The sequence below is a fragment of the Neopelma chrysocephalum genome, unplaced genomic scaffold (genome assembly GCF_003984885.1).
Source record: "Neopelma chrysocephalum unplaced genomic scaffold, ASM398488v2 Primary Assembly neopelma1_71, whole genome shotgun sequence".
In the NCBI taxonomy this organism is placed as follows: Eukaryota; Metazoa; Chordata; class Aves; order Passeriformes; family Pipridae; genus Neopelma; species Neopelma chrysocephalum.
This window is the reverse complement of record NW_020897731.1, coordinates 2,253,433-2,280,253: the sequence shown is the minus strand read 5'-3', so window position 1 is coordinate 2,280,253 and position 26,821 is coordinate 2,253,433. Positions and strand designations below refer to the sequence as shown.

Sequence of the window (26,821 nt, the reverse complement as noted above, 5' to 3'; positions counted from 1 at the left end):
TTTCCTACAGGATTTACAAATAATCAGTACAGATGAAAACCAAGTTTTTGTGGCTGTTCAGGAGTGGTACCAGACAGACACATACAACCTGTACCAGTCTGACCCACAAGGTGTTTACTACTCTATCCTGCTGGAGAACGTCCGGAGCACGAAGCAGCCAGAAGAGAATGTCCTGATAGATATCCTGGAGGTAGATCTTTACCTCTTCCCTTGTGTGTAGTCTATTTGAAGGAGATGTTTATTAATATTTCGATTATGAGTATAATTAATTTTCAGTTATATTTAATGTAAAAAATCTAGGATTTTTTTCTTATTGTTAGCACCTCATTACTACTTAGTTGTTTCCCTCTTACCCTACTGATGTGCTGTGTACTCTAAGAACTAGATTCTTGGGATGAGATTCCATAGATGTCCAAGTCCAAATTCTTTTTTTTTTAAGTTATTGAAAAGTGAAGACAGCAGCACAATTTATTATTGAAGTCAGAAGTTATGCAGCTACCTGTGTACACCTTTTTTTCTTTTAGGTGACTCAGTGATGCATTGCCTGGTTTAGAGCAGGACATCCTTTAGCCAGTAGGGTTTTACATAGTAATCCTGTGAGCCTTGTGCTAGGTTGTGTCAGCTCTGAAAGGCGAAGAACCAACAAAATTAGATATTGGGCAGCAAATCCACTTGCTTTCAGTAGGTGTCTTGTGCCAACAGCATTTTCTGTGAGACAGACTCTTCTGTAAACAAATTTATCTTGTATTTTAACATCAGTGCACTTGGCAAAAATAAAAGACTAAAGAATATAGTGTTTTGGAAGAGTACTACAGACTGTTATCAACTCCATTCCTGCTGATAGAATGGAATTTCAGTGTAATGTATTTCAATGTAATAGGGTGTACATTTGCTCTGGTTCTGTTCTTTCGTGTAGCACATAGTATTGGCTGTTATCAGAATATTAAACTAGTGGAGCTTTGGTCTGACCCAGTTTGTCCCTCATTACACTTTAATCTGCCTGGTGTTAATATAAAAACAAAACAAAACAAACAAACAAACAAAACAGCAACCAAAGCTCTTTGGCAAAAGTTTGTAGTAATTCTGGATACAAGGCACACACTGACAGAACTCTTAAATAGCTGTAATTAGACTCTTCTTGGTGAGGGAAAATGATAGTGATTTTTTCCTCCTTATCTCCTCCATCTTTCTTTCACCTTTTGTTTCTAAATATCTGTAGTAAAACTATCAGGTTTCTCATTACCAATGATTATTTTCTAGGCTCTACCTTTTTTAGAAATGAGGCTTCCTAATGAGTGAAGCTACACACGGTGTGTAGCCACATTCCCACAGAGTGATTTATTGGCAGCATTAGTTTGCAGCCTTTTACTCCTGCTCACTCCTGTGGGATGCAAAGCTAAAAGGCTAAAAGGTGCAAACTCTACTCCTTGCATCACCTGTAGCATGCAATTTCAGATAAGTTGTACAGAGATGCTACCCCTGGCTGTCCTTTTGTCTACAAAAGTTATTAACTTAATTCAGTTACACTGATTATTTCGTAATTTCCAAATGTTACCGAAGGCATATTAGATAATGTGATCCTAGATTATTGTGTGTGCTGGATCAATTTGTAGGGCTACATTAAAAAGAAAATTTACACATGAGAAAGAGTAATTGAAGGAGCCACAATGAAGCCACACAATTCAATTTTTTTGAGCTGTTTTTGAAATAGAGCTACAGTATAGGAGAACACTTTTATTTGCATACAGTAAGAAAGCCCACAGCTTCCAGAGAGCTTGTATGATAAATAATTAGTGTTCATCTTGTTTACTAGAATGTGATCAAGTACTCATGATGTATGGGTTATATACCCAGTATAAAGGCTAATAAATAGAACACATATTGCAGTCCTTGAGGATGGGATATTTTTTGGTCTAATCTGGGTTACAATGGCTGACAATTTCTCTTTCCACTAGTGTATAATTCTCCTTAAAATTTGCACTGTTCATCTTCGTTATCCTCTGCTGACCCCACTTCATCTTTTACTTGTACATCTGCTATAAAATCTTTAATAGGTGTCTGCCTCTCTGTATTCATTTTCTTTTATATGCTTTATCTTTTTTGCACCGTATTTCTTTTCACATTGCATGTGTGAAAGGGGAATAATTCCCAAATACTTAACCAAAAAAAAGTTAAGTATTAATTGACTGACCAAAAGGAGCATGCCCTTGAAATATGTGACTGTATGCAAGGGGCATGTCCTTGAAATTATATCTAGTGTTGCCGATGTGAACCAGTCAAAAATTTGCAGAATGGGTATACTATTGTATACTTCTAGATTTGTTCTTGCTGTGACTCCTCATATAGGTAAGAGCTACACAAGTTGCAGTAGACATTCTTCATGCCTTTTTTCCCCAAACAACAAATCATATATATTTAAAGTTTAATCACAAATATGTATTATATAGCAGTAATTTCTGCATTTCAGTAACTGCGGCTAATAAACTCTGTGGGGCCATCTGAACTGTTCTTCTTGCTACCAACTAGTACAGAATATTGTTTGGCTGTAAAATCAGAAATGTAACAATCAGCGATTAATGTGTCACAGTGTCACAGCAGAAAACCTGGTCAGAAAATAGGTTTATAAGGTGTTGTAGAAAATAGGTGCTCTGAAAGTCCAAAGAAAATCAATGGAAAGGTGCTTTTGAATTTTCTTGTGATTATCTGTCTTGAGTAGCTGCTGGAGTGTTCATCAGAGTAACTGAGCACTGCACAATGTTGTAATGTCTTCTTTTCCATACCATCTTATTGTTAATCTTTTCCCTTCTTCATAGGAAGATACTAATCTCCCAATTTTAGATTAGGGAACTGAGTCAAGGAGTAGAAAGTACAGAAGAAATTGGGTGCATTGGGATCACAATCTAATGCAGAAGATAGATCTGACATAAAGCACTTACAATATTTACAGAAAGAGTCAGGTGTGTATTTGCATAGGCCACAGGACAAATGAAATAGAAAGTGCTACAGCAGAAGTGAGGTGTTTTAAAGCTGCCATTTTTTACATGGTATAATTTTATATTAGTTATTGGTTTTTAGGCTAATGCACCACTCTGAACATCATACTTCTGAACTTGCTCGGAAAATGGATACCTGAAACCTATTTATTATTTCAAGCAGAGTTTTTGCCTTTCATTCAAAATACAACTGCTGTGAAGTGCTGGTCAGCTTTTATCTTTTAAAACAGCAGTGAGAGAAGTTAACTGAGACACTAGAAGAAATGTTTTCATAACCTTTCAATGTTTGATAGATTCAAACACTTATGTCCCATATTCTAGAGAGGAGAAGTTACCCTAGAGCTTGGTTAGATTAGAGATGAGAGTGAGAATGGAGAAAATTTTAGCCTGACTCTCATTTGATGATTACATTGAATGATTAAATATTCATTAAACAAGAATGGGGGGGGGGGGAAAGAGAGAGAGGAAACAAAAGTATTCATGATGCAGCACTGTTTTTGCCATCCATAAATGAAGAGGGAAACATCAGCTGCAGTCCCTGACCTAATTATTGTTTAAATATTTAATATTGTGTTCACTGGAAGAAAGACACACATAGAATTTTTACCCCAAGTCTGCCTTCCCACGTAAATGTTTGAACTGCCAAGCTTTTCATGGCTGTGCTGTTTCTCAAAGGTAGAATATGTAAAAAAGCCCTAGCAAGATGAAAATGCTTTTAAAGTAAGGAAAGCAGGTTCCTCGTTTCTTCCCTTCCTTTCCTTTTTCACCTGCACTGCTAAGTAGTTGACTTTTATGGTGTGTTTGACTTGGAGGTAGTTCTGAGCTTCCAGCATTCTGGATAAGTAAGCCAACCATATATGCATGGGGTTTAAGGAAGAAGGAGATCATGAGAGAGCAGGGTATTAAAATGACTATACAAAATTTTGTTGTATAAACTTAAATATTTTTCCAAGTTTTAAGCTGTTACAATAACCAGCAGAATATTTTTATTCTCTGTAGGTTTGGGTCAGTTCCAATATTTATAAACAGTGAGTATCAAATATGTAGCCTGATGTTAGGGATGCCTTATCTTCACCCTGAATGTAGACTTCTGTTAAGTGGAGTTAATAACTGGTAGTTGGAAAAAAAGAGAACAGTAAATATTTCAAATAAAAAATTAAAGTTCAAGAATGTCATCAAGAGACAAACATTCCTGATCATTCAAAGAGCTGGCTATCTTGTACATTTATTTGTAATGAATGCTTTGGTTTTGTTATGTGCCAGCACCCAAGGAGATTAACAAGCTCTACTGTGCTGGAAATGGTATATGAATTGATACACATTTCCAGAATTTTTTAAAAATTCAAGAGATCTCATAAGTAATCACAAGGGAAATAAGAGCACTCTTAAGGAAACCTTCAATTTTAATACAAGATCTTATCTCATGCCCTTGGGTGGAATATATATTAATATGTTAATAACATAAATGTTAGGTCTAGAACTAAACATATTAAGGTGCAATTACTGTCAGGTTGATTCTAAAAATTATCCCCATTAACTTTGACACTTTGAGTTGTAATAATTTTATGATACAGGCTGTTTTGAAATAAAATAACAGCCCAAGGGAAGAGTGAACCTGTAAACCTTTTTTTTTCAACTTTTTTTTTTTAATTCAGTGTTATTTTAAAGGATATTTTGTTGTTGTAACCTATTTGTGTACTATTCACATGACATGGGTCAAAGGACTTCAGTGTTAAAGTCAGGTGGCTGTTAAAAATTGCTTACATCATTTGTAGAATAGCATTTTAGAGATGTCCATATTTTAAAAAATGCAGAGCTGTAATTTTAACAGTAAGGCCATGAAATGGTAATTTTTGTATTTTGCTGTATAAACTCTATGTAATTTGTTTAGCCTTTTGACACTGAGAGAATTGCATATACTTTTTAAATAGACTTAGAAATACAAGTCAGTTTGTAACTGTCCTCCCCTTCCCCCTTTCTCCCTTTCCTCTTGTCTTTTTGCCTTCCTTTTATATTTTTAAGGTATCATTAGCTTTCTATTCAGTTTCCAGGAGAAACTACCTGAGATACAGCTCAGAGCCACAAAAGAGCAGCTAATCAGGGATAATCCTTGTTGAAAAAATGTGTATGTGCTGGATATTAACTTCTCTCCTGTATGCTTCAGGTCAGAGGTGTAAAAGGAGTCTTTCTGGCCAACCAGAAAATTAATGGGAAAGTTACGACTCTGATAACCTACAACAAAGGCCGTGACTGGGATTTTCTAAACCCTCCAGACATTGATATGAATGGCAAACCTACAAACTGCAAACCTGTAAGTCGTTCTTTTTTGTCTATCCTCTCTATAAAGTGCACAAGAATTATCTGTATGGTAGGATGTGCAATAGTTCCAACAGCCCGAGAGCTTTATGCTGAGTTCACCAGCCAAACTCGAAGACAAATCTACTTGTATTGCATGAGCTATGGTTTCACAGGCTATTAGTCCTGTCATCTTGTAGAGTGAGTAGTCAGGGCTCTCTGTTGCACTTCATTTCGTATTTTAGGTCACTTTGACACAAAGAGGACTTTTTTTTTTTGTGTCAACCACACAACCCAGTTCAGAATAATCATGACAACAGTCATTTGTGTCTGGATATAAGGGTCACATAATGAGTTACATAGAGTTTATCAATAATTTTTCTCTTTTCATCTTTCATATTTTTTTCATATTAAATCAAGGTTCCCTGTTAAAGGGGACTTCTTACAGTTGCTTGAAAATAAATACCACAGTAACCTGCATGAAAAAGTCCTTTCTTTTTGTAAGACAATGTTATTTCTGTTTGTTTAAATGTACCAGCTACCCATAGTGTTTTGTTATTTGCAAGGCTATACTGAAAACCTTGTGTTTTTCTCACTGACTCTCTGCTCCTGGGTACTCAAAGCTCTGCATTGGTGGGCAAAATAAATGCTTGTGGTCCTGCCTCTGCCAGAGCTTTGTTCCCTCTCCACGTAGCAGAAGTGGAAGGCTGGAGCTGCCGGTTCCTATTTGAAGAGTTCAAGACTGTGCTACAAGGTTCAAGTCTGCAGGGCTTGATCCAGATCAAGCCGAGACGAGTGGAAAGATCGCAGTGGCAGTGGCTCCCAGGTGGTGCTGGCAGCCTGCTCCTGGTAAAGCTCATGGCTGGAGTTGCTGTGAACAATATGACCTTTGAGTGCCACTACACAAAGGGCAAGAAATAGTAAGTTGCTTAGCAAGGAGAGATGATGTGACCAAAAGTCATTAAGCTGTTTTTCATACCACTTTTTACTAAAAAAGACATTTTCAGTCCAAGCAGTTGTTCTTAAACATAATTTTACCGGTTACCTGGGACCAACAAACGTGCAATATTTGTTGCTGTTAGTTAGCATTTTTAAGCAATTATTCTGGTGGAAGGGGGTTTTATTCAATAATTTCACACAAACTTCTTTGAGTTTGGAAATCTTTTTGTTGAAACAATGGCACACTGCACAGACATCATCAGTGATTCTTGTTAGAGAGTGAAGGTTGATATTTCAGACTGGAATTTGGCGCCATGGGAAACAGCCATTCTTTTTCTCTGTGAAGACAAACATTGCTGAAGCTGCTCTCTCTCTCTGGGCTTTCATTATTGTAGGAGTATAACTGTTAGCCATTATTTGTAAAACCTATTGTCTTCTTCTTCCCCCCTCAAAAGCCTGATTGCTACCTTCACCTCCATCTCCGGTGGGCAGACAATCCCTACGTGTCGGGAACAGTCCACACGAAGGACACTGCACCAGGGCTCATAATGGGGGCAGGTAACTACATGACATTGTGTTTTAAGACCTGGAATGTGGCAGTGGCTCTTTGTAGAACTTTTGGTTTATAAAAATATGATGCTATGAATGTTGCCAAAATAAGGCTTTCCTGCAGAATAATCTTTTAGGGAATCTCTTGATCGAACAATTAAATAAAACTTAATTGAAGGCCCAGAGCTGTATCTTTTCAGGCAGATCTATAACACGTTCCTGTATACATTATGCTTTGCTGTGCTGTGTAGTACCTCCTTCCCTATTAGTGCAGTGTGGAGGTGTGATGGTGGCTGAAGGACATATCCTGAATTCTTTTTCTCTGGAAGTGACGTGTAGGGCCTCCAGCATCATGAATTGCCCAGCAAAACTGATGTAAACGCTGGCCAAGCCTTTGTTTTTAAACCTAGATACAGATAATTTGTCTTGCAATTTTTATTAGTTCCTTTCTGCCTAAAGAGAGAGAAATTGAAAGAGACCTGTGTGTCTCTGTGTTGGGAACAATGCTGGTTGTGGTTTCTCCATTATAACATACATATGGAGTCATGTCACTCTGAAGTGGCATTTAATGAAATAAATTCCATTGCAGTATTGAGCTCATCAAGAAAAATATTTGCGTAACTCTGTTTTACTTTGTATCCTTGTGATCCATCTCTTAATTTTATTTAATCTTCTGTTTCTTTGTTTCAAATTATCAAGTCGTTATCTGTTCTAAGCACTTTTTCAAATTGCATTATTTTATTCTTGTGTTATGGATTATGTTTAGGTGGAGTGCTACATTCTCTTTTCATAAAAGTATATCTGTTTTTAATGAATAATGGCTTCTGCTTTAGCTTACACTGGTCTCTTGCGAAGAGTTTATTAAATTGAAAATTTCCTGAGAATATCAAGGTGAGCATATTTGGTGTTTAAAGAGAATGACAGCTGGCAGTATTTCCATGTAACTGAAGGTTTCAAGTTTCTCCCTAGTGTGAAGGGAGTTTAAAGTATTTTACTGGAGACAGACCTACCTGGTGAAATGCTGCTATGTTTTTATTGATACAAATGAGACTAAGAATTTATACAGTGCCCTTGTAGATAGATTTCTAATATGTGTTCAGTTCACATTTTATGAATTCAAATATTTCAAAAAATAACATCCATTTCAGATGTCTTCTTTTTACATAAAGGTACTCCAAAAGTAGATTCTTAATTTTAGCCCCATCGTATTGTGCCTAAATGCTTTCCAGTAGCAAATTAAGCAATGAGATTTAATTAATTAGTCCGTTACTCCTATTTTGTTTTTCTTTCTTCTTGCACTATAATTTGATGTGTTGAACTGATCTTTTGATGGGGATTTGTAGAGGTTTTTTAAGTCCACTCTTCTCTGAGACAGTATTAGGGAGGGCAGGTTGTAGAAGTGTATTTTGCCCTTAACTCCTTTCTAGAGTGAGGTGAGATTTTATCGCTGTCTGTCTCTTACTGTGCCAGGTAGGTAAACTTGTCAACAGTTTTCCTCCATGTGATCATGAGGGAGTGTTTTTGATAACATCCAAATATCATTAGGAACTGAACTAATATGTTAAATCTGACTTGGTTGCAAAGCAACCTATAATAATGGCCAGTCTTCGCGAACGAAGATTTGGGGAAAGGTCTTTTACTTTTCCAGCCTGCGCAATGGATTTTTTTGGTGAGACACAGCCTGCGCTGAACTGAGCCCACCCTTTAATCCTAAGGTTCATCTGCCGGGGCCAAGCACGCTTGGACAATGGCAGTGAGGTCCTCAGGACGTAGGTTTGTGTAGAGTGACCTTCTCATAGATGGATGGCCTTACAGGGCTAACGGGTTCCATCTGCCCGGGGAACTGGCTGGGATTCGAACCTGGGTCGCAGAGGTGAGAGTCCTGCATGCTAACCACTAGGCCACCAGGGGTCCCCAAAGCAACCTATAGTGTAATGGGAATAGCATAGCAGCTGGCTAAAAACCCGGGATGGATGGTGTGAAACTGGGAAACATTTGCCTGAGAGTAGTACATCCTTTTTCTTGTAGGTCATGTAACTGCAAACAGAGAGAAGGGACTTCTTTTGTAGCCTTAAACATTTTATAGAGCAACTGCATCCCCTTGCCAACAGATGACCTGAATCAACTCTGATTTTGACTTGCATTTACGTTATTTGGATGCTCAGGTCATCTGGATTCAGTGCATATGTTCAGTCTTACCTGGCAAACCTGATATCCCTGTAAATTTACACTTCTTATCAGAAATACTTTACATACAGAGAGCTTAAATTTCCTTTGGCCTGACCCTTGAAACTGATAATCCTATGCAAATCGACACAAGTACTATGTTCTTAGCACATGCAGAAATCAGATTATTTGGGCCACAACACATATTATTGGAATTTTAATGTTAGATTTAGAGAGAGCACATCTCTCGAAATGACTGAAGGTGATAAAGATCTGTGAATGTCAGCTGATCGCACCATGTCTAGGAACCATCAGTGCCTTGTGCTGAAAAAAGGGAAATGTATTGTGAGGGTGAAGTAGGTAAATAATTGCCAACAGAGAGATGAAAATATTAATACTCTGTCAAAATACTGTACAGCGACCTTATTAATAAGAATGTATACAATTCTGATAATAAATTTTCAGGACCAGTGAGCAGGTGCTAAGAAGACCTACTTGGCAGTTGATAGAAATAGAGAATATTTACAAGAACCCCATTAGCTGAGAAAAATAAAGGACAATAAAGAAAATGGGGTTTTTCCTGAAAGTGTAACCATGGGGTAGAAACAAGTAATGCAAACAAGTGGATACGAGCTAGAAATATGGATTCTAACCATGAGAACCATGAGGTTCATGGTCTCAATTATAGCAGTGTGGCTATCAATCAAAAATAAAAAAAAAATTCCTTTAACATGGAGTTTGGCTTTTTTGTAGAAAGTGTATACAGCACAGCTGCTTGTGGTAATGGAAAAGCTAACCTGTGACTTAAGGACAGTTTTGATACTGTGCTTCAAAATCAGAGCTCAGAGACTACTGAATACTGTTTTAATTAAAAAAAAAAATTAAATGGTGAACAGCATTAACACCTAGAGCATTTGGGAAAATACAGTAATGGGATTTTAAAATTGCATCTTTTTAAACTCATATTTACAAATAAAAATTCTACTCTATTAAAGTTGAATAAATAGTTCTCAGGAATGCATATTTTTAGCTTATGAATATGTATAAATTGTGCAGACAGAATATTAAATTTTATAGCTGTATACCAAAGTATTCTTTTAAATAACTGCTTTGCACTCTTTAAGAAATGTAATAGGAGTTTGCATTTACATTTGATTGTGCATCTTAATATTGGCAACAACTTCTATTTCTCACAGCATCAGCTATGAAATGTGTGTCAATTCATGTGCAAATTTTTACTATAAACTTGTGAAGGACTTTTCTATGAAAAATGTTTAGAGAAGGATAACTTTTTCAGGTGCTAGTTTACAATAATTACCTGTTTAGCTTCCTATCCAGATGGCAAATCAAGCAAGCAGTAAATTCTGCACATTCACACAAATTGAGGAAGTGCTGAAAAAGTTCTGTTTACTTTTTGTCATGTTAGGCCCAAATACATTGCATACATTGTGATGAATTTCTATCATTTTTCACTAAAGTAGTATACCTGGTGCCTCTATAAAAAAGGATGAGGGAACAGGGAGAAGATTGAGCATTTTCCTGTGCATTTTGTCGTGAATATCCTGCAATTCCTTTGAATTTTTGTCACATCAACATGTTCCTCAATTCTGATTCCCCACTTCCTCAGCTGAACACATCTTCAGCTTGCCAGGCAAAAACTGCCTGTCTGGGACATTTAAATACAAATTGGTTGTATGTTTGTTCTACGCTGTGACTACAAGCTTACGAACCATGAAATTTTAGCTTATTGTGCATTGCCTGAGGGGATGTTATGACTGTATTAATTACCAATAATCCAGGCAAGGCACATGTCTCTTTTTGGAGTTGGTAGGTCTGCATGTATGCTAAATTTAAGTGACTGGAAAAGATTTTCCATATTAGAAGGATTATCTAGGTGTTGCATATGGGGATTATTTCTTCTCACAGTAAGCATGTCTAAAGTCACATATAAAAATATGGGTAAACACAGTGATAAGTAGCACTTAAAACATGCAAATTAGTGGTAAATTGTAAATGAAAGTAATCTCCTATATTTCACAGAATGACAGAATCACAGAATCACAGAATATGCTGAGTTGGAAGACACCCACAAGAATCATTGAGTCTAACTCTTAGCCCTGCATGGGACCATCCCCAAGAGTCACACCATGTGCCTGAGAGTATCATCCAAACGCTTCTTGAACTCTGTCAGGCTTGGTGCTGCCACTTCCTGGGGAACCTGTTCCAGTGCCCAACAACCTCTGGTTGAAGAACCTTTTTCTAAAATCCAATCTAAACCTCCCCTGGCACAACCTCAGGCCATTCCCTTGGGTCCTGTCACTGGACCCAGTAGGAACCTTCCGAAATGCCTGAGGAAAGAAGATTTTTAATTACCCTCTTGTGATCTGTATGTTTTTCACAGCTATACCACCTTTCTAGAGAGCTTGGCTGGACATCAGTCATCACTAAAATACAGGGCTTTCTTTCACATCTCTGTGCTAAACTGTCATGTGCAAAGTTGCAGACAGCTTGGAGAACTACGTTAAACAGTAGTTAATGCCTCTGTGTTCTGGTTTTTGGGACTGCCACCCTTGCAAGGATGGAACGTGTGATTTTACCCAGTTACTTCAAATCAGCCTTTACTCAGTAGGAGTAAAAAAGAGAAAGAGAATTTCCTGTATCCCAAAGCACAGTTTGAAAAGATTTATAAGAATGCAAGTAACAGAAATGAAAAATGACCACCCTTAATAAAAAACCCAAAAATGCAGGCCATTTCCTTTTGCTTCCTGAATAGAAGCAGCAAGGTGTCCGAGCATAACAACAGCAGTCTTATTGACACTTGCCAAGAATCCATGTAACACAGTATCGTGGCTGTGTTGGTCAGAAAAGCCTTTGGGGGAGTGTTTAAGGATAATTCAGATGTAAATGGTCCCTCAGGCCTTGGCTTGGAGAAGACACACACGTAAGAGTCTTCTTTCCTGCCCCGTCATTTAGTTACAAAAAGAATATAAAGTAGTATGAGACAAACTTGAGAAGCTTCTGTATTACAAACAAAACTTCATGAAACTGGATGGGGAACACTCTGTCGTGTGTCAGAGGAGTTTTCAGGTCATTTAGATCAAAAGCGATGTTAAAATGATACCTTTTATAGCTCTGGCTAATACAACCTTGTCATAGTTTAAGCCCAGCTGGCAACTAAGCACCACACAGGCTCATTCCCCCTCCAGTGGGATGTGGGGAAGAGACTGGAAAGGTAAAAGTGAGGAAACTCATGGATTGAGATAAGAACAGCTTAATAATTGAAATAAAATAATAATAATAATTGTAATAAGAAGGAAAATAACAAAGAGAGAGAAATAAATCCCAAGAAAGACAAGTGATGCAAATCAAAATAGTTGCTCACTTCCGACCAGCCGATGCCCAATCTTTTCCTGAGCAGTGGCCCCCACACCAACCTCTCCCCCATTTTATTGCTGAATGGGATGACATATGGCCTGGAATATCCCTTGGGTCAGTTGAGGTCATCTCTCTTGGCTGTGTCCGTTTCCAATATCTTGTGCACCCCTGGACTCCTCTCTGGTGGAGTGGGGTGAGGACTAGAAAAGGCCTTGACTTTGTGTAAGCGCTGCTCAGCAGTGGCAAAAACATCCCTGTATCATCCACTTCAGTACGAATCCAAAACACAGCCCCGTACTAGCTGCTATGAAGAAAATAATTCTACCCCAGCCCAAACCAGCACATGCCTGCAGTTGATTACCCATTCCAGACACAGTAACTTTTTCAGTATGAACATGAGTTGCCTTCAGTGTATTAGATTACATTTATTTGTTACCCAAGATGAATTTTGAGATCTAACACAGACCTACTAAAATGATAGAAAAGTTTCCATGTTGTAGTGGCACACCTGAGGAGTTACTGCAGATATTTACAGCTGTCATAAGAAGCACAGATTTTGGTGTGGCTCACTAGGCAAAAAGGACACTGATGTTTGTGGGTGTGTGGTACAGTCCAAGCACTTGGTGGGTGGGAATGGTACTTAAACATTGTAGGTGTTGCCTTCCAGTCTTGGTTGAGCATAATTTGTCTGTTTCTCCCCTTCTGTGTCACTTGATCACAATGGCAGTTGTGCACATGTGTTATTGGCTGCCACACTTACCACAAATATGTTTCATAATTTTCAGATATGGCATGGAAACATTCAGAATATCTCAGTCCTACTTTGAGTGCTGCAGTGGCTTTGCATTTGTTTATTTGCAATGTTATTAATGTCAGGATTTTTTGCACTTAATTTGATGCGAATTGAGGCTGATGTAAAGGGGTTTATGGGGTGTCATTACATGTGCTTTGTTTAGTTAGCTGGTTTATCCAATAACACGACACACTGTGAGGTAGCTAGAGCCTAAAATTATGCACTTTATTTTAGATCTCAAAAAGTACAAAATGTTCCACATCATTGACATTATTTTTTATTAGAGTATTAAAAAATAAAACAATGTAACTTAAAATAGAGAAAACTCATAACTTTTGTGTGACACATTAAATAGAAAGGTTTGCTAATAAAGCTGTACAGAGTTCACTTAGTTCTTTGAAGAACTTTGTTTTATTCCAGTTCTACTTTTTCAGGCTAACAGTTTTCAGTGATATCTGTTGTTTAAGAAAGTCATCACATACCCCTGTGTGTTCCTGGAAGTTTCCTTCTGTCTGTCACCTCTCAGATTTGGCTGCAGGGATGCTTCCCACAGCAAATAGCCCCCTGTGCTTTGCAGGAGCCTCCCTGTCTTCGCTGGTTCTGCAGGTTTTCTGCTTTTGGCCTCAACTGCCTTTTCTTTCTAAATCCACTGACACTGTTTTTCAGCAAGACATCTTCTGCAGGACCCACAGAGCAAACTCCAACTACATTGAAAAGGTTTATCATTCCTTACAGAAAGGTTTTCTTAATCTGCTTGAAGACTTAACTTTATAAAGTTTGCAAAATTATGTCATATAATTGTGTCTCCCAGAAAATCTGGAAGTCATGAAAATTACAGCCTTCATTTATGACACAATTAAATATTGTGTCAGCAATCAGAAGCTCCTGCGTGCACCACTTCTGGGCTTTCACCCTTGGCCTGGGGATGGATTGCTTTCAAGGGTAAAACAGCACTTAAGTCCCTTTTCCCAAAGGAATACCCCAGACTCGATGCTGTTGTTCATCAGTTGTTTACCAGAATGGAATTATAAATGAGCCCACCAACTCCTTTTGCTCATTTATCAAGAAAAGGCAGTGAAGGTAAAACCAGAACTGGGAGAAGTTCATGTCTGTCTTTTGACAGAGCTGCAATTACAGCACTGTTGCTAATATATTTCAGTCATTACCATATCAGCTGGATAGAAAAGGCTTTTTAATGAAGCACAAGTTGATGCTGTTTAGTTTACAGACTAATTTTCCATTAGCAAGGCAATTTACCACTGAACTCTTTAAAGTGTAGATCCATAGCAATTCCTGAAATAAAGACCCACTCATGCAAGTAGATTTTAGTAAGTGGTGAAAAGAGGTAGAATAAACAGCATTTATCCAGGAGCAAAACTAACACTGTATTCATTAAAGATATCTATGCAAAAAAGGGTATAGACTGACAACAATACTTTAGATTCTAGCAAGCAAATAAATATTTCTGTCCTCAGCTGTCCCATAGAAAACATTCCGTGAATAACTGCAGAAGCACAAGAATATACCTATTTGCAGATGCATATACCAGTGAAAACTACACAGAGGAAAGTAAGAATGGCAAAAGAAATATATTTTGTATGAGCAGTGAATCAAATCTCTTCCCTTCCTTTAACCCTGGGAAGGTGATTTCTCGTTCATATCTTCTTCTGGTGAGCAGATTAATCTTAAAGCTGTATTTGGAGAGAAAATATAACTGAATTCATGTGTGAAGCTTACCTTTTGGAACTGTTTCATTAGGTTATATTCACGGGAGGTTTAGGTTGGATATTAGAAAAAGGTTCTTCACCCAGAGGGTGATTGGGCACTGGAGCAGACTCCCCAGGGCGGTGGTCACAGCACCAAGACTGACAGAGTTGAAAAAGCATTTGGACAATGCTCTCAAGCACACGGTGTGACTCTTGAGGTGGTCCTGTGCAGGGTAAGAGCTGGACTCGATGATCCTTGTGGGTCCCTTCCAACTGACTATATTCTATGACTTTATCATGATTCATTGTTGGAGGTTTTTTCTCTTATACTAGAAGATCTACCTAAATGAATGCAACATGAATGTAAACAAAAAATGTAGTATTCCAAGGACTACTGGACAGAATAAACCGAAGTTTGAATCTGTTTTTTTTTTTTAAATTTAACCTTTAGTTAGGTCTATGCTCTTTTGTTCTTTAACACTGATGATGTGTTTGTAGCTTTCTGTCACTTCTGTCATGGAGGTTTCATTTTGATTGCTGGGCCTTTGTTTCTAAAAGCTAAACAGCCTTATGAAAAAGTAATAACTCTTCTGTGAACCATGTGATCGCCCTTGCCATCCCTGCTGCTTGGACCAACTCAGCAGGCAGAGTGTTGGGAAGGTGAGCCCGTGTGCCGGACAGGCCCCAGTGCTGAATTAGAGCTGGGCTGTTTTTTGAAGAGGAAGATGTTTGTTGGGAAAGAATAGGGGCTGTTCACTCCAGAGTTACCCATTTCCCTTTCCTTCCCACTTGGAGTAACTGCTGTCACATCCAATAGCAGTCATATGGGTCATCCTTGCGCTTTGAGTCTAAGCTGGTTTTGGCACATTTTTGATCTTGCAGGTTTTTACACTCCAGATTTAAGCTATAAGCTGCCCAGAGTGGTTACATTTTATTTAAGACTTTTTAAAAGCCTTGTAGTTCGTTATAACCTCAAATTAGCGTCCAGAGAAAGAGTCACACACTCTTCTCTAAGAGAAATTCTTTTAATTTAGTGAGAAAAATAAGATATTTTGGCAAAAGGTTTTACAGGAGTAAAATACAACCAAGAAAAAATATTTCAGTAAAACACTCAGCACAAAGACCCCTTCCACAGTAAACACCTATTGGAAACAATCAACATACTAACTTTAGTAAAACACAATTCATTGGTTTTAAGTTACAAGAGAAGGAAAAGAGGTAAAAGAAGAAAATAGATTAAAAGACTAAAGACAGGAAGAGGAAAGATTGAAGGAGAGAGAGGAAAGGAAAAACAGTTACCGAGAAGATCTGATGGTTCACATGGTTCAGGTTGCAGGAGAGGAGAGGAGGCTCATATGGAGTCTCGCGTATTTATAGAGTTCAGTTTTCCCTCCCAGGCAGGATATCCGGTCAGTGCCTTCCAAGCCAGAGCAGGTTGTGCTGTAGCCAGTCACAGGCTCCAGGGGCATGGTGTGGGTGGGCTACCAGCAGGTCTGCCTCAACTGAGAGCTGGCTTCATCTCTGCCATGTCCTCTGCATGGGCTCAGCCGTGTTGGCTCTGCCACATGCTCTCAGCAGGCTTTATGTGCAGGCCTTACCATGTACCTGCAGGTCTAGGCCCAACCCTTTCCCCCACACACACACACACTCACAGTGAGTTGGTTCTGACCCATATCAATAATTCAGTGAGATTTAGATCCAGTATCTCACACAGGTCTTACATCTACTTCGTCCATAGGAGTTTGGTTCTTAAGCAGGTGGTCAGTCCACACCACCTTCATCCATGTCGTACTGACCTTGTCAAATCTCATTACCTACAGGAATAGGGTCTTTTTTTTTCAAAATGACACAACCAACTAAATCTGTGCTGAATTATTTGATAAATGAGAGAGTGAAGTGGGTTGGAAAAATGAAAACCCGAGAAAGTGCAGCGGCATCTTCTGAAATGTCAGATGCAATTGAAAGAAATTAACTGACTCCTATAAATTCCCTGATTCACTATAAATATCTTAATCCTGTCCAGGATGTATTTAGGGTTAAATAATGTAGAGTTATACAACTAAACAGCGGACCACATGCAACCTTGATGGTCTAAATAGAACATGTATTTTGGGCAGTGAGCACTGTCATTCCTCTTGGGAACCTTTCAGCACTAGTGAGGACATTCTGCATAAACAGATCTGTTTTAGTGGTTAAAATCAGCTACTTATATAACACATAAGTGGAATTTCATACTGCTATCCTAATCTCAAGTGTTTTCTTTCACCGCCTCTTCTGTTTAAGAGGATCTGGTAACTTTCATCTTATTTCTACTGTAAAAGCATGCAAACCATATATTTAAGTCAAAATCCCCTGGAGAATAGCATTTAGAAGGAATATTGTGCCATGATTGCTTCTCCCCTAGAACACTGTAAACTGCCTGGTGGTTTAATAGTTTTCTATTTGAAATACCACATGTTAAAAGACGGTGATCTCAGTATTTGGGACTGCACCTACGATCATCTTCCACAAGTTTAACACTTCTGTTAGATTTGCAGCAATCTGAATTCTCCTCAGTACTTTTTGTCAAAATATTCAGTATCTTCCTAGTCAATATTTAGATAAATCAAGTCATTCTGCTTTCAATTCTTTTGCAGTTACACTATTTTTCAAAAGCCCTGTCCCCTCTTTTCAGTGTTACATATTTGACCAGATTCTAGATTTTGCTATCACTTCATCCAGTCTTACAGATAAAATATTTTATTTTAACATTTTGAGTTCAACATGAATACTTTTACAGGCTATGATTAGGGTTAAGATAAAGCTTCTGAGTTCATGGATATTTCATACTTACATGTTAAATATGTGTTGTTTTATAATAGTTTCTCAGCATGCAGCAACAAAACTAAAACATTGGTTTGTCTTCTGCATTTCAGTATTTGAATCAAGCCTCGTTGCTCCCACCAATGGACAAGATAGTAATGGAAAGGAAGGTTTTAAAAGTGTACATATTTTTTTTTTCAAGGATTTTGCTGGTCCTACCAGAAATTAAGTACGCCTGATCACCTGAGTTTAGTTCTTGCTTTGACTTGGAAACTTCTTACTGCGACTAGCATCAGGACTAGATCCAATCTTCTTGCTCATTTGGGTACAACACTTGTTTTCTCCTGTTTTGTGACAGGTAACCTGGGGTCCCAGCTGGTTGAGTATAAAGAGGAGATGTACATAACATCTGACTGTGGAAACACGTGGCGTCAGGTAGGAAACATAAATCACCGAGGAACCTGGAAATAATTTTAATGTACCAAATGTGATGAATTTTATAATGCTTAACCAGTCTTTAGATACCCACTCTTTTGAAGGAGGGGGCCATTATTATCTCCATTTTACTTGGAAACTAAGAGATTAAAGAGATGAAAATATTCAAATTTCATTGGAACCTGACAGCCTGATCAATTTGAGTCTTTGCAAATCCCTTCTTAAAGATCTTAAAAGTATCTTATGCAAAAAACATAGCGTCTATTTAGTTTTTTAATAATTTAAATAATCTTCCTATGATAATGATGAGGTAGACTTGGGCTAGATGTTCCAGTACAAACATTCCAAGCTAAAAGACATGGCTTAGGTACAAAGGCAGAAATTCTTCAACTTCATAGTCTGAAAACTGTTATTTAAGCATAAACTTTGTTCTTCATTGAAACTGAGTGAAAACATATTTTCAAAAAAAATAATAAATCTTTGAATGTCTTTTAGTATGATTTAATAAATTCAGGGAATACAAATACCAAAGTATTAAAAAGAGAACAGTGATGTGGTAATGCTGTCTGAATTCTGGAAGTCTTTTGCTTCCACTGCCTATAATCAGTTAAAGCATTGCGCTTTTATTATGTATCCTAAACTGCCTTGTCTCAGTGTGGTGGGTTTATCCTGGCTTAATGCCAGGTGCTCATCAAAATCACTTTATCACTACCCTCCTCAGCTGGACAGATGAGAGAGAATATAAAAAAAACTTGTGGGTCAAGATAAGTCACCAATTACTGTCATGGGCAAAACAGACTCAACTTGGAAAAGATTAATTTAATTGCCAATTAATAACAGAGTAGGATAGTGAGAAATAAACCCAAATTTTAAAATACCTTTCCCCCACCCCTCCCTTCTTCCCAGCTCAACTTTATTCACAGATACTCTGCCTCCTCCCCCCAGCAGCACAGGGGGATGGGAGCTGCGGTCAGTTCACCACACATTTTCTCTACCGTGCATTCCTCTTCATGGGGAAGACCCCTCACACTCTTCCCCTGCTCCAGTGTGGGGTCCATCCCACAGGAAATAGTTCTTTATGAACTTCTCCAATATGAGTCCTTCCGATGAGTTGGAGTTCTTCATGAACTGCTCCAGCATGGACCCTTCCACAGGGTGCAGTCTGTCAGGAACAGGCTGCTCCAGCATGGATCCCTCATGGGGTCACAAGTCTTACCAGCAAACCCGCTCCAGCGCAGGCTTCCCATGGGGTCACATCCTCCTTCAGGCATCCACCTCCTCCATGGGCTGCAGGTGGATCTCTGCCCCACCATGGACCTTGATGGGCTACAGGGGCAGAGCTGCCTCAGCATGGCCTGCACCATGTGCTTTAGGGGAACCTCTGCTCTGGCAGCTGGAGCACCTCCTCCCTTCCTTCACTGACATGGTGTCTTGAGGGCTGTTTTACTTACATATTCTCTACTCTTCTCTCCTGCTGCAGTTGCTGCTGTGCAGGTTTCCCCCCACCTTCTTAATTACATGATCCCTGAGGTGCTACTGCTGTCCGACTGGCTTGACCTTGGTCAAGCTCATCCTGGAGCTGGCTGGTGTTGGCTCTGTTTGAACATAGGGAAGCTTCAGGCAGCTTCTCAGAGAAGCCATACAAACCCAATACACTCAGCAATGCCTATTCACAGGGATACTTTCTTTCTATATATATGTATATAGCAACAATACACAATATGATGCAGATTCTACTTATAATGTGTATCCAGGAGAAAAAAAAACCCACCCTCAAAGGACTAAAGCATGTCAAAAAATAATTTCATTTCAGTTAAAATAGTGGTTTAGTGTTTAGCTGTAATCAAATTTAGTTATTTTCTGAGAACAATTAAATGTGAAAATGGTCTCAGTAGTGTTACTGAGCTTGGGGAATTTAAGGTTAAAAGAGGAAAATACGAACAGTTTCTTATATTGCTATTGTAGGATGCCATTAATACTCTGCTTTTAAAAGGTCTTTTAAAGAGAAATATGTTATTTTTGTCATGAGCATGTCTTTTGATGTTTAAAAGATAAAATTTTATGCCAAATCCCTTCTTGAAACCTAGAATATGATAAATAGGTGTTTAAATGCAAAAGTCTTCCAGGATTTACAATGGGTACTGTGTTGTTCAATACTTCATAGAGGTCTCATAATTTATTGTCAGCATTTGCCAAAGTTTTATAGTTTTTCTGGGGTTAAAAATAGGAAGAAAAGAGTGAAGGGGATCAAATCCATATTTTACTGCTTTTTATTTGTAAGACACTCAGGTAAATGATATGTGTTGTGACTTGACCCTAAGGTGCCTATTCATGCTGTAAAACCAACCACAAACTGATCCCTCATTGCAACAGTCGAAATGGAAAACACCATTGCTAGCGTTATTTTAATTAAAACTGCTTCAAAGCCTTTGAAAGAGCTTACTCAATCCTAATATTTGCAATCGGAATTAAATTGTAGATTATTGCAAGTATTTTATGGCCTCACTGCTCATGACCAAACAGTTCTTCCAGATGACAGCAGTACATTTCCTTTCTCTGTTGGCATTCATACAACAAGAGAGAAGGCTTCAGTCAGGTGATATGGGAATTTAAATAATTCAGTAACAGCAGGTCTTGTGAGCTGGTGAATGCAGAACAAATCCCATGCTTTGGCACAACTCTTCATCTGAGTTTAAGTTTCTGACTTGGAGACTTTGTGTTTCTCATTAGTGAGTGCCTGGCACCTTTCTCATGTGCTCACAAAATGTTGCAGGGCTGTTCACAGACTAGAAGAGGAGCAGTCTGTGTTTGTGTATAGAGACAGAGCAATGCAGAAAAGTAAACATAAGAGACTTAGGAAAAAGGCAGTTCAAGGAATTAATTAAAAACTTTCTTGAAATAATAGCAATATTGGTTCATAGGAATATAGAACTATGGGAAGATCAAAGATCATGTAATTCAACCACGTACTCTGAGACAACATCAAATGTACTAGGAATATCTCTGCAATAACTGTTAATCCTTCACTTTAGGAGATTCAGGCTACATGGTGTTTCACCATTCTTCACAGATTTTTCTGAATATTTTACATAAGCTGACTGTTCCTCTTGCTCTTGTTCTTACAGTTTCACAAATTCTACAGGGTGATTTCTTCTTATCTTTAGAGAGGAGTGGTTTCCTGTCACCTTTGAATAACTTTTTAGATGTTGAAAGGTGATTATCAGGTCTACCCAGACTGTAGGGATTTCCCCCTTGGAAACAGCAAACTCAAATCCACTGATTTTCCTAGTGAATCAAATTTTTGAAGTGTGGGGTTTTTTTTTCCTTTTTGTTCCTCATTTATTGGACTGTCTAATATGACATGCCTCTCCTGAAGCATGGTAAAACTGAATGCAAAATTACAAATTTTGTCAGTGCTAAACAGAACAAAATGATTGCCCTTGATGTTTTGACATTACTGGCACCCCATTTCAGAAGATTTATATTCCTTGCACTAGCATCACACTGTTGATGCAAATACAGTTTGTGATTCTTAAATGGAGCCACTCCCTGAGTTTGTAATACATTCTCACTTTAACAACAATCTGCTGATCATTTTCTTTCCATAATTTCTTAACCAACTGTATATACTTAAATGATTTTAAGGCTCATGGAGGTCCTTCTTGCTCTCTACAATTACCTGAAAGGAGGTTGTAGAAAGGTGGGGATTGATCTCACCTCCCAGATAACAAGCAATAGGACAAGAGGGAACAACCTCATCTTGCACCCAGAGCGGCTTAGATTGGATATAAGGAAAAATTTCCTCACTGAAAGGGTGGTCAGGCATTGGAATAAACTGCCCAGGGAAGTGGTTGAGCCACCATCCTTGGAAATGTTCAAATAACATGTGGATATGGCACTTAGGATCATGGTTCAGTACTGGACTTGAAAGTGTTCAGGGTTCATGGTTAGACTCAATGATCTTAGAGGTCTTAATGATTCTATGATTCTATGATTTCACCTGAACCCATATTTCCATAGCTTGCATATGGTGTGGTCATTGGAGAGTTCAGGAAGACTTATGTATAAACACGGCCAGTGTTTACAGATAGAAATAAATCCCTAAGTGGGAGTTCTGTGAAATTAAGTAAATACTGGGGATAAATGGAAATGTTTGGGGAAATAATGAAAGTTTGGTGAGGAGGATTATAAATGCAGTCAGGTGATGTGCAGCTCGTGTGTCAAAACCCACATATATTGTTGTTTGACCTTATGTGCTGGCCAAGTAGAACATCTATGTTTAGATAACATAGGCCTGTGATAGACTTAGAGGCACACTGTCACACATGCTTGAGATCCCCTGAAAGATCAAAGCAGAGTGGTAAATTATGGCTGAGCAAACCCTTGAAATACATGTGAAAACAGCATGGTGGGTGATCCTTTCACACGGACTGAGCTCTTCAGTTCCTGCATTCCCACTTGTGTGTCTCTGCCCAGGTGCTGCTTCAGCCCCTGGTTGGTCAGGTAATGAGAATAAATTTACTCTTTGCATTTCATCTGTGGTTTTGTGGTTGTTCCTGTGTCCTGATTCTGCCAGCTCATGTAAAAAGTAAAAACAAGGACTCTGATTATAAGTAACCACAATACCACTTGGGTTGGCCCTAGCTGTTCTTCTGCCTTTCTATTGCATGGCGCCTGAGCTGCTTGTTGAAATATCTTGAAAGCATCGCTCTTTTTTAAAGAAAAACTGAAATTCGTAGCTGTATACTGTACAACATTGGACTGCAAATAGCAGTAGTTTAGGAGCTGATTGATAAGCAGGTTAGACAACCATGCAGCAACAGTGAACTGGTCTGTAGGAGAAGGGAATCTCACCTTGACAATCATGAACTACATGGGCTTAGAATCAGAATTGTAGAGTCGTAGAATTGTTTAGGTTGGAAAAGACCCTGAAGATCATTGAGCCCAACTATAAAAATAAGTGCCAAGTGGACCATGAAGGCATAGCCTAAGGTGGACTCATGGAACAGATAAGTTTATTTGAAAGGCTTCCTTGTCTCTTCTACCAGCAAAACAGTATCACAAAATGCTTAAATGAACATGAAATATTAGGATACTCTGTTGAATGCTAAGGATGACCTTGTGTATACATATAAGTGATTTTATTTCTTTAAAATACTAATTTCTGTTCCCAGTTGTGGTTGCTGTTGCTATTTCAACAGTGTCTGTTACAGCACTGTATTTGAAATAGGACAACGTAAGAGAAAGGTCTGGCTTTCAAAAGAAATGGCATAAATAAAAGGAAATGAACAGCAAAAACCTTTCATATTTGATCTGCTACCAAAGTAGCTCTTATAGCAGTAAAATGCTTAGTTAAGCCAATAAACAGAAAGCCTGTTGTATGTCTAGGAACTGAATCTAGATCTCTGGAACTTTACCCTAGTGCTTTTTTTATTGGAATATTATTTCTCCGTGTTAAATTCTTTTGCATCGAAACAACTTGGAAAACCTTTGTTTAAGCGAGAATACTTGTTTTCCTGCAGACATCTCAGGAGGTGGATGGTAACAACTTTAAGCACAGCAAAACAGGCTAAAATTCCAGCCTTTTAACTCTGGGAAAGTCCAACTGGCTTATTCTGTGTAGGAAACTTCCATTTCCAGCTTTGAATCTAGAAATGGATGACACTTGATGAGAGAAGCAAGTGACTTTGGGAATTTTTGGTTATTTTTGAAACTTCTGCATTGCAGAGTAAAATCGGATTGTTTTAATGTGTTTTCACTGATTTCATGGAGTTTTAATAATTCCACCCAACAGATATTCTGACCTGAAATAGCTGCTGAAGTTGTTGGGACAGACACAGAAAAAGAAACATTTAGAGCAGAGGGGACAGAGGAAGAGAATAGAAGTTGATATTATGATTGTAAGGCACATAACGTGCTTGAAAAATTACATAAATAGGTCATAAAAATCTTGTTCCTTAGTGGCTGTCTATTAGTAAGGATCACAACACATTTGTTGCCTGGCTTTAGTTAGTGGAGTGACAAATATCAAAATTTGTGGTTTGCTGTGAACAGGTATGTTCTCAGTTTTGAACTTCAGCTCTGACACTGGGACCACTTTTGCCTAAATCCTTTGCAAACTGTTTGTCTTGTTTTCATTTCCAGAAAGTAGAGATAAATATTTACTTTTATGCATGAAATTGTTAATTCTTTTCAATGTACTGAAGATGAAGGGTTGCTTTCATAAGGAATTTCATACAGTTTGGTTATAAAATGTTTGAAGTGTGTGCAAAAAAGCATGATATAATGATGGCATTGATATGCGTGTAATGTGTCTGCCGTGCTAAAGCAGGATACTAAAATGGTATGTGGGGAACTGCCATGCTTCTTCTCTGGGAAAACCTTATTTGGATAAACTGGTACAGATACCAGCTTCCTTTATCCTCATTATGATGGTGAAGCTTTGGGAGACTTCATGTCCCAGCATAAACTGTTGTATTTTGATTTGAGCGGAAGTTCAAACAAAGTTTAGAGGAGGATCAAAACTCTGCTTGCTTTTCTAACTCCAGCTGATCTCATCCTTTTGAAGTGCATCTAAAATTAATGTCTGTCCTTTACTGAAATCTCTTCTAAAACATGCAGCTGTGTAGAATAAGTAGATAGGACTATAAATGCCTCTTATCAGGGTTTTGCCTGTAAATTTGCAACATTGAAGAACTGATCGGACACTTGAAACCCTAGGATTCCCATAAAATATGTTCTTGCTAGATGAGAGGAAGACTGAATTCTCAACTCAAATTAAATGCTTACTATTTTTTAAAGTAATTGTGGGTGTGCTTTAGGATATTTCCACTGCAGCTCTGGTTCAGTCTTGCTGATAAATCCTCTAAATGTAGCACTCAGTTTTTCCGGAAATAAGAAAGAAAGCATTTGTATTGTCAATATTTTTTCATTCACACAGCAAAGTAAAGCTAACCTTTATGGGTTTTACCTTTGCTTTTACCGCGTGTTTGTCTAGTGTGTGTGATAACTCTCACCTTACCACTTGCTCTTGTGTTAAATGAACTTTCACATGTTAATAACACAAGTAAACCATGTCTTAAAACAGATTTCAGATGTAAGAAAGGGAAGATATCTACCTGTGGATTTATTTTAGTACTGCTGATGACTTCTAGAAAAGGAATTTAAATAATTTAGGAAATTTTTAATCATTTATACCATTAAATCAGTATTACATGTATTTTGGTTCAAAACTCGGAGTGGCCTCCATGGGAGATCACATGTTTGAACTTAAATAAATCACTGACACTGGAAATGCAGAAAACATACTTGTACCAATTATTTCAAGTTCTGTAGTTTCTGGGTAACGTGAGAAAGTCAGGGGCAGCAATACTTTTCCTATTTTTATTAGAATTAAAATACAAAGCATTTTATTCTGCAAGGTACACGGAATATGGCAAATACCAAAGTAAGGTGATAGGTCACTTAGTGATATATAATAGGAAGGAATGCAGAATGCACACTGTGAGAAATATCATCTTGGGCTAAAATCATTTTAGGCAGTTTAATCTGACTGTGATTTGAACCTGAACATTTTGTGATTCACCTACTTAACTTCCTTTTCTTTTACAGCTGGAACAAATACAGGAGTTAACCTGACTTTTATGTCCTTTTCAGTTTGAAGTGTGGACATTGTAAAATATAAAAGTCTATTAATCCTTGTTTGCTTGTACATTTTATTTCAGCTGTTTTGTACATTTGCTTAGCTGGCCTTTTTTTGTCTGACTTGTAGGTCTTTGAAGAAGAGCACCATATCTTGTACTTGGACCATGGTGGAGTTATTGTGGCTATCAAAGACACCTCTATCCCTCTGAAAATACTCAAGTAATCCTACAGTCAATTAGAGTAGAGCTATTGTGTATTCAAGACCTCAGGCAAAGTTCAGAGTTAAAGATAAGCATTTTAACATGATCATGTATGAAACACAGTTGGAGTCAGCTTAATTTAACATTCATTAAGTCAATAAAATGCAGTTGGATGTTTTCTTAAAGATTATTTCATGGTGCTGAAGATAGCATGGCATAATGCATTAATCATAATAAAATTTCCTTGCATCAGTGTAGGGTTTTTTTGCTTCAAAGGCTATTCTGGAACTCTACAGTACAAGTCATGTTCAGCATGATTGTTATCTTCTGCTGGTTGACACCAGCAGTGCATGTCAATGATGCTCAACTTATGATGCATATGTGGCTTAGGCATGCAGTCAGGATAGTTCATTGGTACTGTAATAGATCTCTGTCCTCTCCCAGGGCCACAGTGAAATTGGAGAATAGCCCTGAGTCTCTCTGGCAAGAGCAATATAATGTAGACTTTGAGAGCCAACAGGCAACATTACGTGTGCTTATGTGCCATGTAATACGGTCTGCCAGAAACACAGTTTGTAGTGTGCATAGATCCTGTCATACAGTGATAATGCAGCAAGTGGCCTTCTCAGCTTCTTTGGCTGAGGAGGAAAGGTTTGCTGCAAAGCATTTTGTTATAAATTATTGAGTTTTAGACTGCATGATAGTGCAGCAAAATATGGTAACCTTATGTAATGGCATGCAGAACTATGATTTTCAGCATAAAAAACTGTAAGAGATCTTTATCACTTGTGACTAGGTTCATTTTTGCAGAATTGCATACAGTAATAAGAACTAACTGTGTACCTGGTTAGCTAGAATGAATCATCACTAACCTACTGTTCAAAAGACCTGGAGGAAATGTACAGAAGAAAAGAGACTTTGATT

General features: G+C 38.0%; 1 protein-coding gene across 1 annotated transcript in view; it reads left to right on the top strand.

The window, feature by feature from the left end:
* The window catches only part of SORCS2 (sortilin related VPS10 domain containing receptor 2), a 559,300-nt gene that overhangs the window by 479,811 nt on the left and 52,668 nt on the right, over positions 1 to 26,821 (top strand). Inside the window, 5 exon segments of the mRNA XM_027686434.1 lie at positions 11 to 190; positions 5,158 to 5,304; positions 6,683 to 6,785; positions 17,977 to 18,053; positions 25,825 to 25,916. Of these exon segments, the coding sequence (XP_027542235.1) occupies positions 11 to 190; positions 5,158 to 5,304; positions 6,683 to 6,785; positions 17,977 to 18,053; positions 25,825 to 25,916 (599 nt within the window).